Here is a 16,763-nt window from a genome sequence, read left to right as displayed (position 1 = left end):
TATCATTAAACTGAGGACTTGGGCAGCTACAGCATGGACTAGATACAGAAAAAAAGCTTCCTTAATGCTAAAATAAAAAAATGTTGGGAATACCCTGCAGGTCAGGCAACATCTGAGGAGAGGGAAACAGCATTAATGTTTTGGGTCACTTTCCAATGATGCTGTCTGAATTTTTCTCCCCAATATATTCGGTGTTTTTCAAATTTCCAACATCTGCAACATTTTCCTTTAGCCCATTCTGCACTGTTGGCCAAACAACTTCTTTTAGGGTTCTATACAAAGATATAGCACTGTTGACAAGACAGTTGGTTTGGTCATAAAAAGGCAAGCAGCGTCCTTGGAGTCGAGAAACAAATAATTTAGAAACTCTGAACTTGATCACCCTCACAAATTCAATCATTATTCCGTAGTTTGAACCGACTCCTATGGGTATCCCCGAAAGTTCATTGATCTTGTCTCTCTCTGCCATTTCCTCTACTACCTATGTCCTTGATCTTGCTTTATTTGGCCCTCGGTTTTCTATTTGTTCAATGTTGTGTCATAAAAAAGCAGTTTTGGGAACCTGCAGTGACTGGTATATACAGAATGAGGGTCACAGGTCTCCACTGGAGCACTACTTCCCAGGACTGGGTTATATAAAGACAGAGCCAATCTGGTCATCAGTGCCCCCAACACTGTGCCTCTTCTAAAAAACCTTGGGAGCAATGCTTGCTGTACTATTGTGACATTTCATTTTCCTGCACCGGCCATCTCTTGGGGCCCAAGTCAGTGAGGCTGCCAACTTAGTAACATTTCTGTACTGATTGATGAATAACTTTGTTGTGGACTCGTGCCCATTGGTAACTGGGATGGAGAATACCCATGTCGCATACAAGGCAGCAAAATCGAACAAAAGGAGGGAGGAGACTTTCAACCCATCAGTTTGGGTTAGATTCAAACTTAATTCTTAGAAGTGAAAAGAAAGTGTTATAACCAATTACACCATTCTCTTAAACGGCTGTAGCAACATCTACCTTTGCACAATGTATTACCATGGTTAAAGCATAGTTGCTCGCTTTGCTCACTTATGGAAAGATTTCAATTGCTTAATCCACATTATGCATATTTGAAGGGAATATTTCAAATTTCCTCCATCTTCAGAATTGTTGGATAGAGTTTTCCCTTGATGCAGGCATGGCTGTCTCCTTGTCCTACTTTGAGGATCCACTTGTCCTGAGAGCCAGGAGACTCTTAATTTGAAAAAGTTGAATGTCATCACTCTCTCAAACTCGAACAACAATCAGCAATACTGATTAAATCCTACAGGAATTCCTTCTGTATGATCTTTAACCTGCCTCTTTCAGCTGTTTTGCTATCACATGCCCGTGTATTAACTTTCATTTTGTCCAAGCATCTGCAACTTTTCTCCACTCTCTCTCTTCAAATCCAGGACAGCAACATTTCATTCCTCATTGGCTTGCTGGGCCACTACCTTTGAAATGTTTGGGTTTGTTTCCAGTCCTTCAATGTCCTATATCAGGGATTTCCGCTCCAAAAGGTTCCTACTGTTGGGGATAGGGTGGAATCTGTAGGTTGTCTTGGTAGGCTGTTGCTGAGTTTTGTTATTGTCAGAATCTTATTATCTCAGGGCATAGTTGGGAGAGGAAAATTGTCATAGCAGATTTAGGACCCACTGTGACGTGGACCCAATTTTTTTGAATATCAATGTCACAATTAATCGTGTAGGTCAAGATATTAAAAGATGAAAAATAAAGCACCCCAAGTCACTGAACAAGCAAAACTTGATTCCAGAACCACTGTTCCAAGGTGTTGGAGTGCTTTTGCCACTCAATAGTTATGTTTCAAAGCCCACCTTAGGGACATGAGGATGTGGTGCAAGTTCTTTCTTTCCATAATATGATGCAGGGTCTTGCATGAGACTTGAAGGCTGCTCTGTATCTTCTGGAAATGATAGTTAAGCTTTGCCTGCTGTCTGTTGTTCAGAACTTGGCACTGAGATCAAGACTGTAATTGTTAAAGGGAATGAATTATTCCTCTCAACTCAACGTGCACACCTGTACTGAGACTTTATGAAGTATTAGATGAATAATGATTAAGATTCATCTAATTCACCCTCTACTACCTTGGTAGTTAGAGAAAACAATAAAGGAGTTTATGCCTAATCATAGCAACTAAAATCTATCAATTACTCTACAACAATCCAGACTTGGCATGAGGGAAAACCTCACTGATAGAGTTTCTGGATTTGAGCATCAAAGTCACTTGCTCCTTGTAATCATGTCGCTCATTTTGTGCCTCACCTTACTCATAACCCATATCCTAAAAGGTTTTCTAAAACAGATCTATCTATTTATCTCAATAAATAACACCATCTGTTGCCACCTTCTCCCTGGGAGCATTGCCCATGGACTGTTCACTAAAATAATACCCTTGCCCAAGAGCTGATACTGAGACAAGCACAAGCTGGTCAGTAATAAATGCGGGTGAGTCATTCCCTTTTAAGCAGTGTTTACTTTGAGAAGGAATGATGTGCTGCTGGTGAAATGGATGTCTGTAAATCAATTGCAGACTCTGATGAATGTACCACAGCCACTTCTCACTATTTGGGAAGAGAGAAGGTCTGAGCTCTGCCTGCACCTTCCGTGGAAGCACACCTAAAAGTTCTGGTCTTGTGTGTGTGTGTGTGGAGGAATCTACATCATTTGGTGACTTCACTAATTGCATCAGAAATCCCATGACCATAGTGAATCTGCTCTTGCTTTGTTGAAGGAGCCAGTATTACAATGAGATATTTTTCAGATTCTTTTTTCTTCTGAATTGCATCATTTTAAAATAAAGGCAAATAAGCACCTTTCTCATCCCGGGGACCCTGGAAGGGCTTAGCAGCCAAAGAAGTACTTTTAAATTACAGTTGTTGCTGTAATGTAAGATACATGACAGATAATTTGTACATGGCAAGATCTTTCATACACTTATCAGGTAATTTGTTTCAGTGACATCAGTTGTGGAATAAATAATGGCCAGGGCAGCAGGAGAACTTCCCTGCTTTACTTCAAAATGCTGTCATGGGATCCTTTACATCCAGCTGAGAGGGCAGATGGGGCACCAATTAAGTATGTGAAAAGAAAATCTAGCAGTAAGAGGTGTCAGCCTAATTCCTCCTATGCTCCAGTACTCCATTACATAATCTTTTGAACGACAGGCCCATGGATCATTTCAAATCAAACAATTCTTTCCTGTAACTATTCACCTCTCTCAGCATTTCACTTGGCTTTTAAACCGTAAAACCAGAAAGCAGCACAGCTAGCAGAGCTGCTGCCTCACAGCTCCAGTGACCTGGGTTCAATCCTGACCTCTGGCGCTGGCTGTGTGAGGTTTACACGTTCTTCCTGTTTCCTCCGGTTGCTCTGGTTTCCTTCCACGTGCCAAAGAGATACTCGTTGGTGAGTTAATTAGCTGCTGTAAATTGTCCCTAGTATGTAGGAGTCTAGTGGTAGAATTTTGGGAGGGGTGGGGGGGGGTGAAGGTGGGAGGGGGTGTGGTTAATGGGAATGTGGGGAGAATATAATGAGGATTAGTGTAAATATGTGCTTGAAGGTTAGTGTGGACTTGGGTGGGCTGAAGGGCTTCTGTGCAGTGTAACTTGATGACTCTAATAATTATTGATTTTCTTTACCCTCTATCCTAATGTTTTGCTCCTTAGGCCCCCTATGCTTTCTTGGAGAAAAATACCTTTAATTTTCTTCCACCTTTTAGGTTTTAAAAGAGACTGCCTTCTTGTATGCCATCTCCTCTGCTGGGCTGACTCATGCTCTGGCCAAGGCCTGCAGTGCTGGTCGAATGGAGCGATGCACCTGTGACGAAGCTCCCGACTTGGAAAACCGGGAAGCTTGGCAGTGGGGAGGCTGTGGGGACAACCTCAAGTACAGCAACAAATTTGTCAAAGAGTTCATGGGACAGAAGAAATCCAACAAAGATTTACGAGCACGTGTAGATCTGCACAATACCAATGTTGGTGTTAAGGTGAGTGGTCCCCAGCACTGGCAATATAAGTTTGCTTAATTTTGAAGGAAACTTTGGGTAACATCTTGGAAACAATTCTATTACTGTTCATCTTGGTCAATTAGTAACTATCACATCCAAGTTGCTTCCAAGCCCAAATGAGTACATCAGCTAGACTGGCACTTCAGGGTCAAGTGGTTAAATCATTAATCCTACTTGCTTCACATCTTCCCAAGAATATATTTATGATTGTGTATCATGTAATTCCCAAACTAGGAAGCGCCAATCCAGATGTGAAAGCCTGTGGGCCTAGAAATTTGATCACTCAAGGCTGTGTTTTTTGCATTATGTAATTGAAAATAAGTTTACCAGGTGTGAAAACCAGATGAATACCCATCTACTTTGCTTGGGATCACTCCAGAAATTTGACAGGGTACTTCCTGGAGTGATGCAGCCTTCCCTGACGTAATTCTGTGCGCAATGAGGACAGTCAGGTTTTAATATTAGTGCTGAAGTGAATGCCCATACCACACTTTGACCATTGGCCTAATTTGGCATTGACTCCCTCCACCTCTCCGGTCTTGCTCCTGACTACGTTACACACTGCTATGTCCCACTTCAAATTCCGGCAGTCCGCACGCCCCTCCCAGTTCAATCTTTCTTTTTCTCTCCTGAAGATCACTTGCCCTGCATTTCCACCCACCCCTCAGTCCTATTTATCATACTTTAGACAATAAAAATGCGCAGCTTTTTCAGTAGCAATCAAGGCAAGAATTATGGAACCACATACTTGTGATCAGTGGGCTCGTACAGCTTCTGATTGTGTTTCGCCAGATTCTTTCAAACTTGGATCCACAAGGAATTGCCAGAGCAATGCTGAAACCAACATTTCAGGGTGTTTAAAATGAATGATGTGCTCCCAGAGATGTTGTGAAAATGAAAACAAACACAAAAATGCCTTAGCTAAATAAATCATGAATAGATAAACAAACTAATTCAGGCAAGTGGGGAATATTTCAAACAGGGCATTCAGGTCTATCAAAAACCACTGAGATTGCAGTGGTTCAAATAAAAACCTGCATCCAGCTACTCAAGCAGTAGTGGATGGGCAATAAATCCCAGCCTTCCCTGACGTAATTCTGTGCGCAATGAGGACAGTCAGGTTTTAATATTAGTGCTGAAGTGAATGCCCATACCACACTTTGACCATTGGCCTAATTTGGCATTGACTCCCTCCACCTCTCCAGTCTTGCTCCTGACTACATTACACACTGCTATGTCAGCAATACCCACATCCCAAAGATTAAAAATATAACAAATTTCACTCACTTCGAAAGGCCACGTAGCAAGCAGGTGAGCAATACAATAGCAGAAATGTATCTCACAAACAAGGTTCAGACATATAATGAGGCTTTGTTTGAGAGAAAATGTTAGACAAGATGATAAAAGTACTTTCTGCTCCTCCTTAAATGGCATTGAGATGTTTTGAAGTTCCTCACCCCATGCCTCTAACAATATTGAACACCTTCACTACTGCACTGAAGTGCTGGCTGAGTTTGTCCTCTTGAATGTGGCTGAAGTTCACAAACTATTGACTCCAAGACAAGTGTTCCCAGCTGAACCCTTCCTGTTTTCAATATCAGGACTCTGCATTAAGACTGGCTAAAGGGCACAAACACCAGTACAGGATTTCTTTAAGGGGATATTCTTGTGTCACTTTTTTTCTTATGCCAAAAGAATTAAAGGGTCTTTTGAACTGTCACGCAGAAGGGTGGTGACATCATGTGCAGGAAATGGGGCCCCTGTGTCCAGGAGTGTGCTTGCACCATCACATCAATTTAAAAGCAGGCTGCCAAGCACTTTCTAGGAAGATTTTCCAGAATGCACAAGTCCATCTTTAAGCACGGGGATACATGGCCACTCCTGGATTTCCACATCACCGCGGGACTTTGCAGCATGCAGCTGACTTCAATAAAGCACAAGAGTTGCCAAGCCATTTGCCTTTGTAGTAGAAGAGAACCTAATACTGCTTTTAAGATTTTTTGATGCTAATGCGGGACTTGTAAAGAGCCCATTCTGAAGGAGAAATGCATTAAGCTAGGCAGGGGGAAAAAAAAGCAAAGGGAATGGTTCCAGCTTCCACTTCGGTCTGAATTCTTTTGAGCTGTTTGTTCCCAATGTTGTAGGTTTCTTCCATTACAGCCACAGCCCTCAGACATACACTTTCCACTCAGTTCCTGTGCAGTATGTAGGTCACCTGTCTAATTTTCTGCCTCCCCTTGTGTGAGAATTCTTTCAGCTCAATATCACCTCCTTCCTCTCCCTCTTTACCAAATGCCAGGCCACACACAAAGGCAGCAAAGCCGGGACCAGGTGCACTAATATATGGAGGGCAAACAACTGCATGGGTGGAGGGAACATGTTAAAGTTGTGATATGCAAGACTAAGAATAGGGATGAAAGTGCTATGGGAATAAATGGCTTGAGTCTAGGTGCTAAGATTATAGTGGCAAAATAAAGAGTCAACCAGAGATCTCTACACATGCAGGAAGATAGGAAAGTTGTTTGGTCCTTTGAGACCAGGCTAAAGACCTAGGACTGAACACAGACTTTCTCCAAGGCAGCTATAGGTTGCTGCCACCAGAAGTACATATGAAAAACACTCTAACCTAAAAGTAAATAAGTGTGCTTATTCTGCAAGTGGAATATGGGTGCAAAATTCTAATTTAGGGGGCCAGGCTTTTATAATTAAATATCATGGAAATACAGTTAATGTCACCTTGCTTCGAGTGTTGTAGAGGCCTTTGGGGCAACCATTTAAAATGCGCCTTGGGTCTCCTTGAATATACTAATCATGGGCCTAATGGCTGTTTAGCCATACAGACTAGCACTGCAGATCTCAGACTAATGAGTTGTCATTAAAAGTAAATTTTTAAAACACTTAACACCCTGACTTTAACATACCTCTTTTCTTCATTGTCACTGGGTTAAAGTCTTGAAAACCTCTATCTAAACAGCAACTTGAAAAAACCTCACTGCATGGACTGGAACAGTTGAAAACAGAGCTTAGTAGCACTGAGAGTTAAAAACAAAAAAAAATGTGGAATTAAAAGGAGCAGAAGTTCTCCTCCTGAAATTAAAATCACATTAAAATTGCTTCCACTGCTGGCACCTTCCCATCCCACCCTGGGCTGGTGCTCCCTGGCAATGAGAAAGTAATTGTAGGGCCGCAGTTTTACGGCAGGTGCATGCAATGGGCCCTGTTGTCTCTGCTGTGATTTATATGGGTTAGGAAAACAGATTTTAAAATAATGTTCATCCAGTTGCCAGAGGCTTCACATATAGTGATGGAAATGTTGACTAATCATATATTCTATCTTGATTTGGGGGTGATCCAGGTTCTCGATCTTCGATTCCTCACAAGACTACTGAACCTGTTTGAATCGCAAGTACATGTACAAATCACTGGACAATTTGCGGGTCTGCTATAGACTAATTGATAGAGATTCCCTGCTGTGATTAGCTGGGAATTTACTGCTAAATTTCAAATTGACAACTGACCTCTGAATGCACCTGTGAAACCAATTAGACTTTGCGGTGGGAACAAGGGCAGGCCTGGTTCCACTTTGGCAGCAAGGAACCTTATGTGCTGTAACATTCTTGCCCTTGTAAATTAGTGAATCTTCCAAGAATACCCTGAGCAACACCACAGGAGATATAACATAGGGATGCAGTGCAGGTTAGAGCAGGTCGGGAGCACAGCACATGAGACACCTGCTCCAAGCAGTGCTCCATCTCATAGGATGAGTGGTCATTCTACTGCACTGGAACATTCTTTAATCGCTGATATATGCTTTTTTTTCACTGGCAAAAGTTCTGAAGTTTCTTTTATTGGATATTTTTCAGGAAGGCTGGTTCTGATCTGTGCCTTTTAGTTATTCCAGAAATATATCTTGTGATGTTTACATTTTTTAAAATCGTGTCTTTTATTAATTCCTTTGCATTTGAAAGAGCACATATGACTCCAATAAAACTTGAGACATGTAATTGTTTTTTTTTATTATGTACTGATAAATGGTAATATATTCCAGAATTCTTAAATCACAACCACAGGGAAAGAGGGTGGGACAATTTCAGTCATAAAGTTAGTCAGTCCATAGTCTTCTGCATCATATAGTTACCCATGGCTATCTTTCTTCTTCTAATGATTCCCAGTTGGTGGATTTCCAGCCTTTTAGAAGTAATGTTTAGGCCCCACTCCAAGGCTGCAATGCATAAACTGAGCCTTCCCTCCCTCTCCAACCCCTATCTCCTACTGCCATTGTAATAGAGTGCCACAGAGTCAGAAGAGTCATTTTGGGGAGGTGTTAATTTTGTACTCTAGCCATTTGGATGTCATCCCTTTCCTATCTCTGTGGATTTTAACCTGAAAGGCCTTGTGAATTCTATACAAACTTACCATTGGAACTGCAACCCCCTCCCCCTCACTCACCATTCCCATGTTTAAAAAATCTACTCGCATATCCTTCCACTCTGCTTAGGTGAATGTTAAAGATCCACTGGTAAAGTGAGAACTGAGCAGAAAGTCTCCTTGGTCCATTTGCTGAAGCAGACTAACAAATCATTCTTTTAACCTTTATCAATGGAACCTTGAGAATTATTAGCTGCCTTTGCCTAAGAAAGCTGGGATTTTACTTGGAGCTGTCTCTATTTTGTGGCTATTCCTACACTAGAAATGTGGTAGAGTTGTAAATGTTTGGAGTGCTCTCAGCTTGGGAAATTCCAGGCCCAGTAACTGCCCATTCTTAATTGTGAAGTACTTTTGAGGTTTGATGATACAGTTATACAAATGCAGATTCCTTCATGTGTAAAGTTTTCCTAATGTCATTATTCATAGAATCATACAATACTGAAACAGGCCCTTCAACCCACTTTTCCCATGCTGACCATTAAATACCCATCTATACTAATTCAATTTACCAGCATTTGGTCCATAGCTTTCTATACCTGAATGACGTGTAAATGTTGTGAGAGTACCGACCTCCACCACATACTCAGGCAAGTGTTTCAGATTCCAACCACCACTGGGGTGAAAAATTCCTTCTCCGTTCCACTCTAAACCTTTTATGCCCTTAGCCTAAACCTATGCCCTTGTGTTTTAGGCACCCCATTATTAACTAGCTTAGCATTAAGAGATAATGAATTGCTAAATTCAGGAAGGAACTGCTTGATGTTCAGCACAAGAACCCAGAAGGAGATTTTAAAATAGTTATTGGGTGTAAAAGTGGTATAAAAGCTTCACCACTGATTTGAAGTTTTGATTTTTTTAAACTGGTGTTTGATCCATAATGCCAGCTTTACACAAAAGTGACAATCTACTCCTGAAGGTTTTTCCCTTCACTGAGACAGAATCCTCGTATGACAATCTTCTATTCACACACACTACCAGACATTCCCTTGTGTTAAGGAAAACTGAACTTTTCTCCTTGCCTTCCATGAAACAAAACATGAAGAATTCTATCAATACACAGATTTGAGTCGAATGATTAAGTGGTTTTGAAGACAGAGAGGAGTTTTAACCTTGGGATGAGCCAGTACTGGTTTCTTCCAGTCCTTATGTTCCTTTGTTTGCTTTCTGTGTTTGCGTTGGAACTGAACTCAGGACTTAGATCTGAAAGGAAAATGGAGTAAATTTTTGTTTCCGCTCTGCTGGTATGGGGCTTTGTGTACATTGGGAATTCAGACACAAAAAAACAAATTCCTAATATGCACTTCCAGCATATAAAGTCTCCCAGTAGAAGAACATGTAGTCCACCATTCCGTCATACGAGGGTTACAAAGTTCCTTCTCTGGGGCCTGGATCTTGCTGCAGCCAACCTAATTCGGGCCACATCACATTTATTTTCCAGCCAACAGAGGCCCTCATGTCAAAGCTGGTAGACTGGAAACGAATTGGCAATCTAACTGGGGTTGCAAGAATGGCCAATCTGGGACAAGAGGTTAGTGTGGGCTGGCAAGGAAGAGTTGGGATATACAGAATAGTAAATTTACATCTGCCTGTTGTTTAAATAATTTTGGAGTGTACATGGCTAATACTAGATTCACAAACCGGATAAGAGTTTCATGTTTCCTCAGACTGACAGCTCCCACTTTAATAAGCACAAATTCTTCTCTGCCACATTGAAAATTTGCCTTAGCACACTTGGTAGAAGAAAGTACTTGCATTTTCATAATACCTTCCAAGTCCTCAATGTCACAGTGCACTTTGCAAGCAATGAAATTTGTTGTATTGCATTGGAAAAGCTGCAGCCAATATGTGAATGGCAAAAACTCTCAAACAGCAAAGTGTAATGACTGGATTGTTTGATGCTGTTCAGGGGCAGGATACCAGATGTTGATATCACAACCCAGAGCTTCTAGCAGCCCTTGACTGGAGAGTCAGGGCTTCAGCTAGAGTGCAGGATCAGAGCTACCTCAGACTTCAACTGAGTGACTGTCAGGCAAACAAATCTTAAGTCTTTGCCAGACATACAGAGGAGCTTCTGGGAGGTCTTAATAACCTGGATATTTATGGAGGCTAGAGGTTTGGATGTAGGGCTGGCATGAAAGGAGTTGTAATGAGTAAGCCTGTGCACAGATGCATGCCAAGAGGACAAATACTCCCTCCCGTTTGGAAAACAGCTGGTGTGTAAAATTCATCTTTCTGTGCAAAAATACCATTTTTCTTCATTGTGACCTGCTAACTGGTTGCAGTCTTTTTAAAAGAGATTGCTAACAATCAGATGTTTTCCTGTTTTTCATTAAGATAGTATTCCGCACCCCTCCCCTTTCCATCAGTTAAGTGCTTGCATTCAGCAACTCAGAGTGGGGCACTTCACGGACTAGGTTCTGGCAAGTTTGGAGATCAGCCCATGTCCCACCTTTCTATATGTCAGCCAAGCCAGTTTTCTTCCTTCCTCTCCCAAGGCACTGGCTCATTCTAACAGCATTAGCTCAATCAGTATCCTTCCTTCATGTGGGAGCCCAGACAGTGAGGGTCAACAGGCTATTTTCTAATGGAAGGCATCACAGCCCAACCCAACCCTTCCCTCATTACATGTCCACACCTACTAGCTGGGGATGCTGGATATTAATCAGAGAAAGGAAGCATGCTGACTTTTTTTCCCTCTGCAGTCTGGAAGACTGGGGCCATTTATAAATGTCAGCCTGCTGCTTCTCAGCCAATTTAGCACAAGCTGAGAATTGAACCTGTCACCCTACTGCTTTATACTCTTGTCTTTTGCTTTAGTTACCTTCAGATGCAACTATTCTCGTGCTCCTGGGCAGGCCTTTCATCTCTCACTGTCAATAAACTTGAGCTGGTATAGAACTCTGCAACCCGAATCCTAATCTGTATCAAATCTTGTTCATCCACTGGTCTTAATGAGTCAAATTACCTCCTGGCTGATCAATGTTCCAATTCTAAAATACTAAGTATACTGTATGTTCAAATCGCATTGACAACCTTTTCTACCACTTATTATGTCACTTCTGACTCCTCTCAAGAATCAGAGTTCCTCCTATTCTCTCGTCCTGTACTTTCATTGGTGGCCATGCCTTCAGTATCTAAATCCTAAACTCCCAAATTCCTTCTCCTAACCTCTTCAGCTTTGTAAGACTCATCTCTTTGACTAAGCACCTCCTTCTTTGGCTTGGTCTGTTCTTTCTCTTAACCTGATGTGAACTCTTTGGGATTCTTTTTCTACTTTAAAGGCACCTTATGAACACTAAGAGCTGTTATTGTATCATTCAGTAGAAGAAGAACTCAGACCATCGTTCTTTTACTTCGTCCTCGCATACTTAATCAGTGCATTGGTGAAAGCTAGGGTTAGAAACAGTCCAGAACTGGTGAGCGATTATATTATTAGTAAACACTTTGCTTGCATCTCCATGAGGTTCCTGTGTCCACTATGTAAATGAAGTCATCAGTCTCTCCATTTTAAATAATCTCTTCAAAAATAATGGGCAGTGAAATTTCAGGGTTGTCTCTGACCCTTGAATATATTCTCTTGAATTCAATTGTGCTATCTAATCTCATTGGGAGATTAAATCCACTGCATTTGACCCATTGCTTGGCTTCAGTAAACACCTTTCCTTTTAGTGTTAGCGTGGCTACTGGAAATACGAAGGTCATTGAGTCAGAAGGTCAGAGGTTCCAGTCCTACTCCAATTCCTTGAGACTATAATCCTAGCTGACACCTGAACTGGCTACTGAGGGAGTCTTGCACTGTCAGAAATGCTGCAGTTTAGTTGAGATGTTTAAATAAAAAAGGCTTCTCCTGCCTGTTTAATTATTTGAAGAGCAGAGAATTTTTTGATGTCATAACCAGCTTCTGTTGCATAAGGTCCCTATTTTGAAGTGTTCTATAATGATCTAAAGTCATGAAAGCAAACTCTTTTTACTTTCGCTTTGTTAAATGGCTCTGGTTATTTATCTCATTGGCATCTGTGGGATTTTATTGCTTCGCTGTCCCTCTTTGCTTTACAAGTGTCTGCTCTTCAGAGATATTTTAATGGCTGTGAAGCATTTTGCAACAACCTGAGCTTCTGAGAGGTGCCATATAATGCATTATTTTATTTATTAAAAAAGAGAGGAAAAACTGGAAATCATTTGTTTTATTTCATTCTAGTCTCACCAGTGGCACCATACAGTTCACCCAGTGAGTTAATTCCACCATAGAATACAGGGAAAGAAAGCACACACCAAGCAGTTTAAAGGAGAATTCCACATGCTGCATTTGGGTTTGAGACAATTAATTATTCAGACACTCAACATCTGTTAAGAGGAAAACATTCCAGACCTGTGTTACTCGTAGTAAAGTCACGATCTAAACATGCCAACATGCAAATTGTCCATTGTATACACCCTTCATCCAGACCGATGCAATCTTGCTCAAGACATTACTCTTGGTTAACAGACTAATAAATCGTGGTGTCATCTGTTAGCTGCCTATACCCTGTACTCCACCCAATGCAAATAACCCTTTATGTGCTCACTTTATTTCCTTTATACATAAAAAAGAACTTGAATTTATATAGGCCAGCCAAAATATAACTTCATAGCCAGAAAAGTAATTGTATGAAATGTCTTTGTTATCCTAATGTAGGGAAAGTGACTGCCAACTTGCACCCAGGAATCACAGCAAACTGAGATAAAGTAAATCTTTTTATCTGTTTAATAGTGTTGGTTGAGAGATATACTTTGGTTAAAGATGATTGTGGGTATTGTATTAACATAGCAACACACAAAATGCTGAAGGAACTCAGCCAGTCAGGCAGCATCTATAGAGGGAGATGGACAGTCGACGTTTCAGGTCAAGACCCTTCATCAGGACTGAAAAGAAAGAAGGGAGATAGCCAGTATAAGAGAGTGGGGGGAGGGGGTGGAGCAAGAGCTGGCGAGTGATTGGTGAATCCACGTGAGGGGGGAAGATAGGCAAGTGTGTCACCATTATTGACTCTGTGCTGCATGGATTGATGGAACAGGTAGCTAATTGAGGTGGGAAGTCATATAATTACATTTTATAGTTTTATTTCCCTCCCCACATCCAATTTGGTCCTCATTATTTCATAGTTCCTCTGGCTCATTTGGTACTGAGTCATATTGACCAGAATTCTTTAGAGCTTTTATAAAACATTGGTTTAGCCACAACTGGGGTATTATGTCAGTTCTGCATGTCACACTTCAGGAAAGGTGTTAAGGCTCTGAGTACAGAAGAAATTTATCAAAATGATTCCAGGGAATGAGGTGCTTATGTGGCTAGAATGGAGAAGCTGGAGTTATCCTTGACCAGGAAGTTGTGAGGCAATCTTTGATAAAGATATTTAAAATCATGAATGGTAGACAGAGTTCCATTGGTTAGGATCTAAGGGATGAAGGGATAATTTGCAGAAGAACCAAAAGTAAAAAAAAAATATTTTTGCACTGTTGGAGGTTTGGATCTGGAGTCATTGCCAGGGGTAGTGATGAAGCAGATTCAATTGTATTGTTCAAAAGGGAGCTGGATAAGTATCTGAAAGGAAAGAATTTGTAGAGCTATAGGGAGAGGGTGGGGGAACTGGGACCAGCTGGATTGGTCTTGCACAGAGCCAATATGAACCGTATGGGACAAGTGGTCTCCTTCAGTGCTGTGACCATTCTATGAAGATCCCAGGTTTGATCTCAGCCTGTGTGGCAAGTTAGCTGATCTACTTTGTCGCACAGTCTTTAGACTCAAGGTCTCTATCCTGGATGTTACATGCAAGTGAAGACATGATCAAGCTCAGCTATGATGGCCTCCACAGTGGAAGAGTTTGTTATACGTTGCTGTCCCTTTTTCATGAAGAATGATGAAAAAGGATCTTCAGGACAAATGGGAGAATGCTGGAAGGGAAATAAACATCTCCAGTGTGGGAACTATTTGCATTTGTTTTAAATAATCAGTTCAGCTTTGCATTGTGCTCAGTTAAACAAGATACAAGCTCAGGAAATGTACTAACATTTTGAGCACTGAGGGTGCTGCTTACCTCTCTTGAACTTTGTTCTGAACACTCCCCAGATTGTAATTGAGTGTTACATTCATATAGCTGGTGAGTTCTCAAATTTTACTTATTCTGCTGTTGAGTCACTGAGCTACATCTGAATACTTGGCCTCACAGAACATTAATGTTTTTTTAAAAAATGCCTTGTTAGCTACAGACTGGGCAGAGGAGCAGGTTGGAATACTGGCCAATTGCCTCCAGAGGCTGGGCTGAAACCCAGCCCAGAAAGGAGGGAATGAAAGTCATTCTCTCCCGCCCTGTTGGGCAGTTGTTAGGGTAATATGTGAAAGATTGGTTTGATTAGCTTGAACTCTGTTATCACAAATGCTTACATTCACAATACAAAATTTCCCAGAGCTCATGCTCTCTAATATCGTAAGGTAAATTTTCCCAGTGCAGAGCTTTGCCATTAGAAGTCATTGATGGAGAATCCTGGAGGTCTTAGTAACTTCCAGACTTGTGTTCCTAATGTAACAGAATTCCATGACAGGTGTGTGATTTGTTTTATTTTAACATTTGACCCTTAAGATGCTGGGGTAAATAGAAGCAGGCAAAACACACAACTCAATGTTAGAAGTAAAATATCACATCATAGATTGCTTATGTACAATTTTTATTCTTATGGTTCTTAACAATTCTACAGAAGCTCTGTAAATAAATGCTGTACTGTTGGTTGCATATAGAAATGTAAATGTGTTGGAAGACAGGAGGGTTGCTATTCTTGTTTTAGTGACATGCCCAAAGATTGCTGCAGTGTAGAGGTTTTGTTACCAGGTTTGTAAACCAGTAATAGAACATAGAACAATACAGCACAGTACGGGCCTTTTGCCCACGATGTTGTGCTGACCTACAGTATATAAACCTACTCAATCTATGATCAATCTAACCCTTCCCTCCATTTTTCTTACATCCATGAGTCTTTTAAATGTCCCTATTGTATCAGCCTATACCACCAGCCCTGGCAGAGCATTCCAGGCACCCACCACTCTCTGTGTAAAAAAACCTACGTCTAACATTTACCCTAAACTTTCCTCCTCTCACCATAAATGGATGTCCTCTGGTTCTGGCCATTGCCACCCTGGAGAAAAGGTGCTGGCTCTCCACTCTATCTATGCCCCTCATAATCTTATACACCTCTATCAAGTCACCTCTCATCCTTCATTGCTCTAAAGAGAAAATCCCTAGCTCACTCAACCTTTTCTCATAAGACATGTTCTCTAATCCAGACAGCATCCTGGTAAATTTCCTCTCCACTCTCTCTAAATCCTCACCAGATACCTGTGGAACACCACTAGTCACCATCCTCCAGGCAGAATATGCTTCATCTGCTACCACCCTCTGCCTTCTGTGGGCAAGCCGATTCCAAATCTACACAGCCAAGTTTCAATGGATTCCGTGCCTCATGCCTTTCTGGACGAGCCTACCGTGGGGAACCTTGTCAAACGCCTTAATAAAATTCATATACACCACATCCACCGCTCTACCTTCATCAATTTGTTTTGTCACCTCCTCAAAAAACTCAATTAGGCTCATGAGGCATAACCTGCCCCTCACAAAGCCATGCTGACTATCCCTAATAAGACTACCCTTATTCGTAAATCATGTCCCTAAGAATCATCTCCAATAGTTTGCCCACCACTGACATAAGACTCACTGGTGTATCATTCCCAGGATTATCCCTATTACCTTTCTTGAACAACAGAACAACATTTGCATTCTTCCAATCCTCTGATACCACTCCTGTGGCAACGGAGGACGCAAAGATCATCATCAATGCCCCAGCAATCTCTTCCTTCACCTCCCGTAGTAACCTGGGGTATATCCCTTCCGACCCCGGGGACTTATCTATCCTAATGTTTTTCAGAAGCTGCAACAGTACTTCTTTCTTAACCTCAACATGGTCCAGCACATTAGCCTGTTCTATGCTGGCTTCACATTCAGCAAAGTCCCTTTCCCTGGTGAACACTGAAGCAAAGTATTCATTAAGAATTGACTGAGATTAAAAATTCAGAAAATAAAATTTAAATCCCACCATGAAAATTTAGGATTTTGAATTACAATAAAAATAGTTTTAAAAGATCATGAATTGGGAAATATGGTCATGAAGATGGTTCATTTATGTTATATAGAAAGAAATAATAGGAAGTTATTATACATAGTGCACTTGATATCTCATAATGACAAAGTAGCCTTATTCACCAC

The 16,763-nt window shown here is 41.2% G+C and overlaps 1 protein-coding gene across 1 annotated transcript in view; it reads left to right on the top strand.

Moving 5' to 3' along the window:
• wnt9a (wingless-type MMTV integration site family, member 9A) overlaps positions 1 to 16,763 on the top strand; it is a 59,407-nt gene that overhangs the window by 27,763 nt on the left and 14,881 nt on the right. The window contains 1 exon segment of the mRNA XM_052023367.1: positions 3,757 to 4,023. Within this exon segment, the coding sequence (XP_051879327.1) occupies positions 3,757 to 4,023 (267 nt within the window).

This window comes from Pristis pectinata, chromosome 9 (genome assembly GCF_009764475.1).
Source record: "Pristis pectinata isolate sPriPec2 chromosome 9, sPriPec2.1.pri, whole genome shotgun sequence".
NCBI classification, from domain to species: domain Eukaryota; kingdom Metazoa; phylum Chordata; class Chondrichthyes; order Rhinopristiformes; family Pristidae; genus Pristis; species Pristis pectinata.
This window is presented reverse-complemented; position numbering and strand designations above follow the sequence as displayed.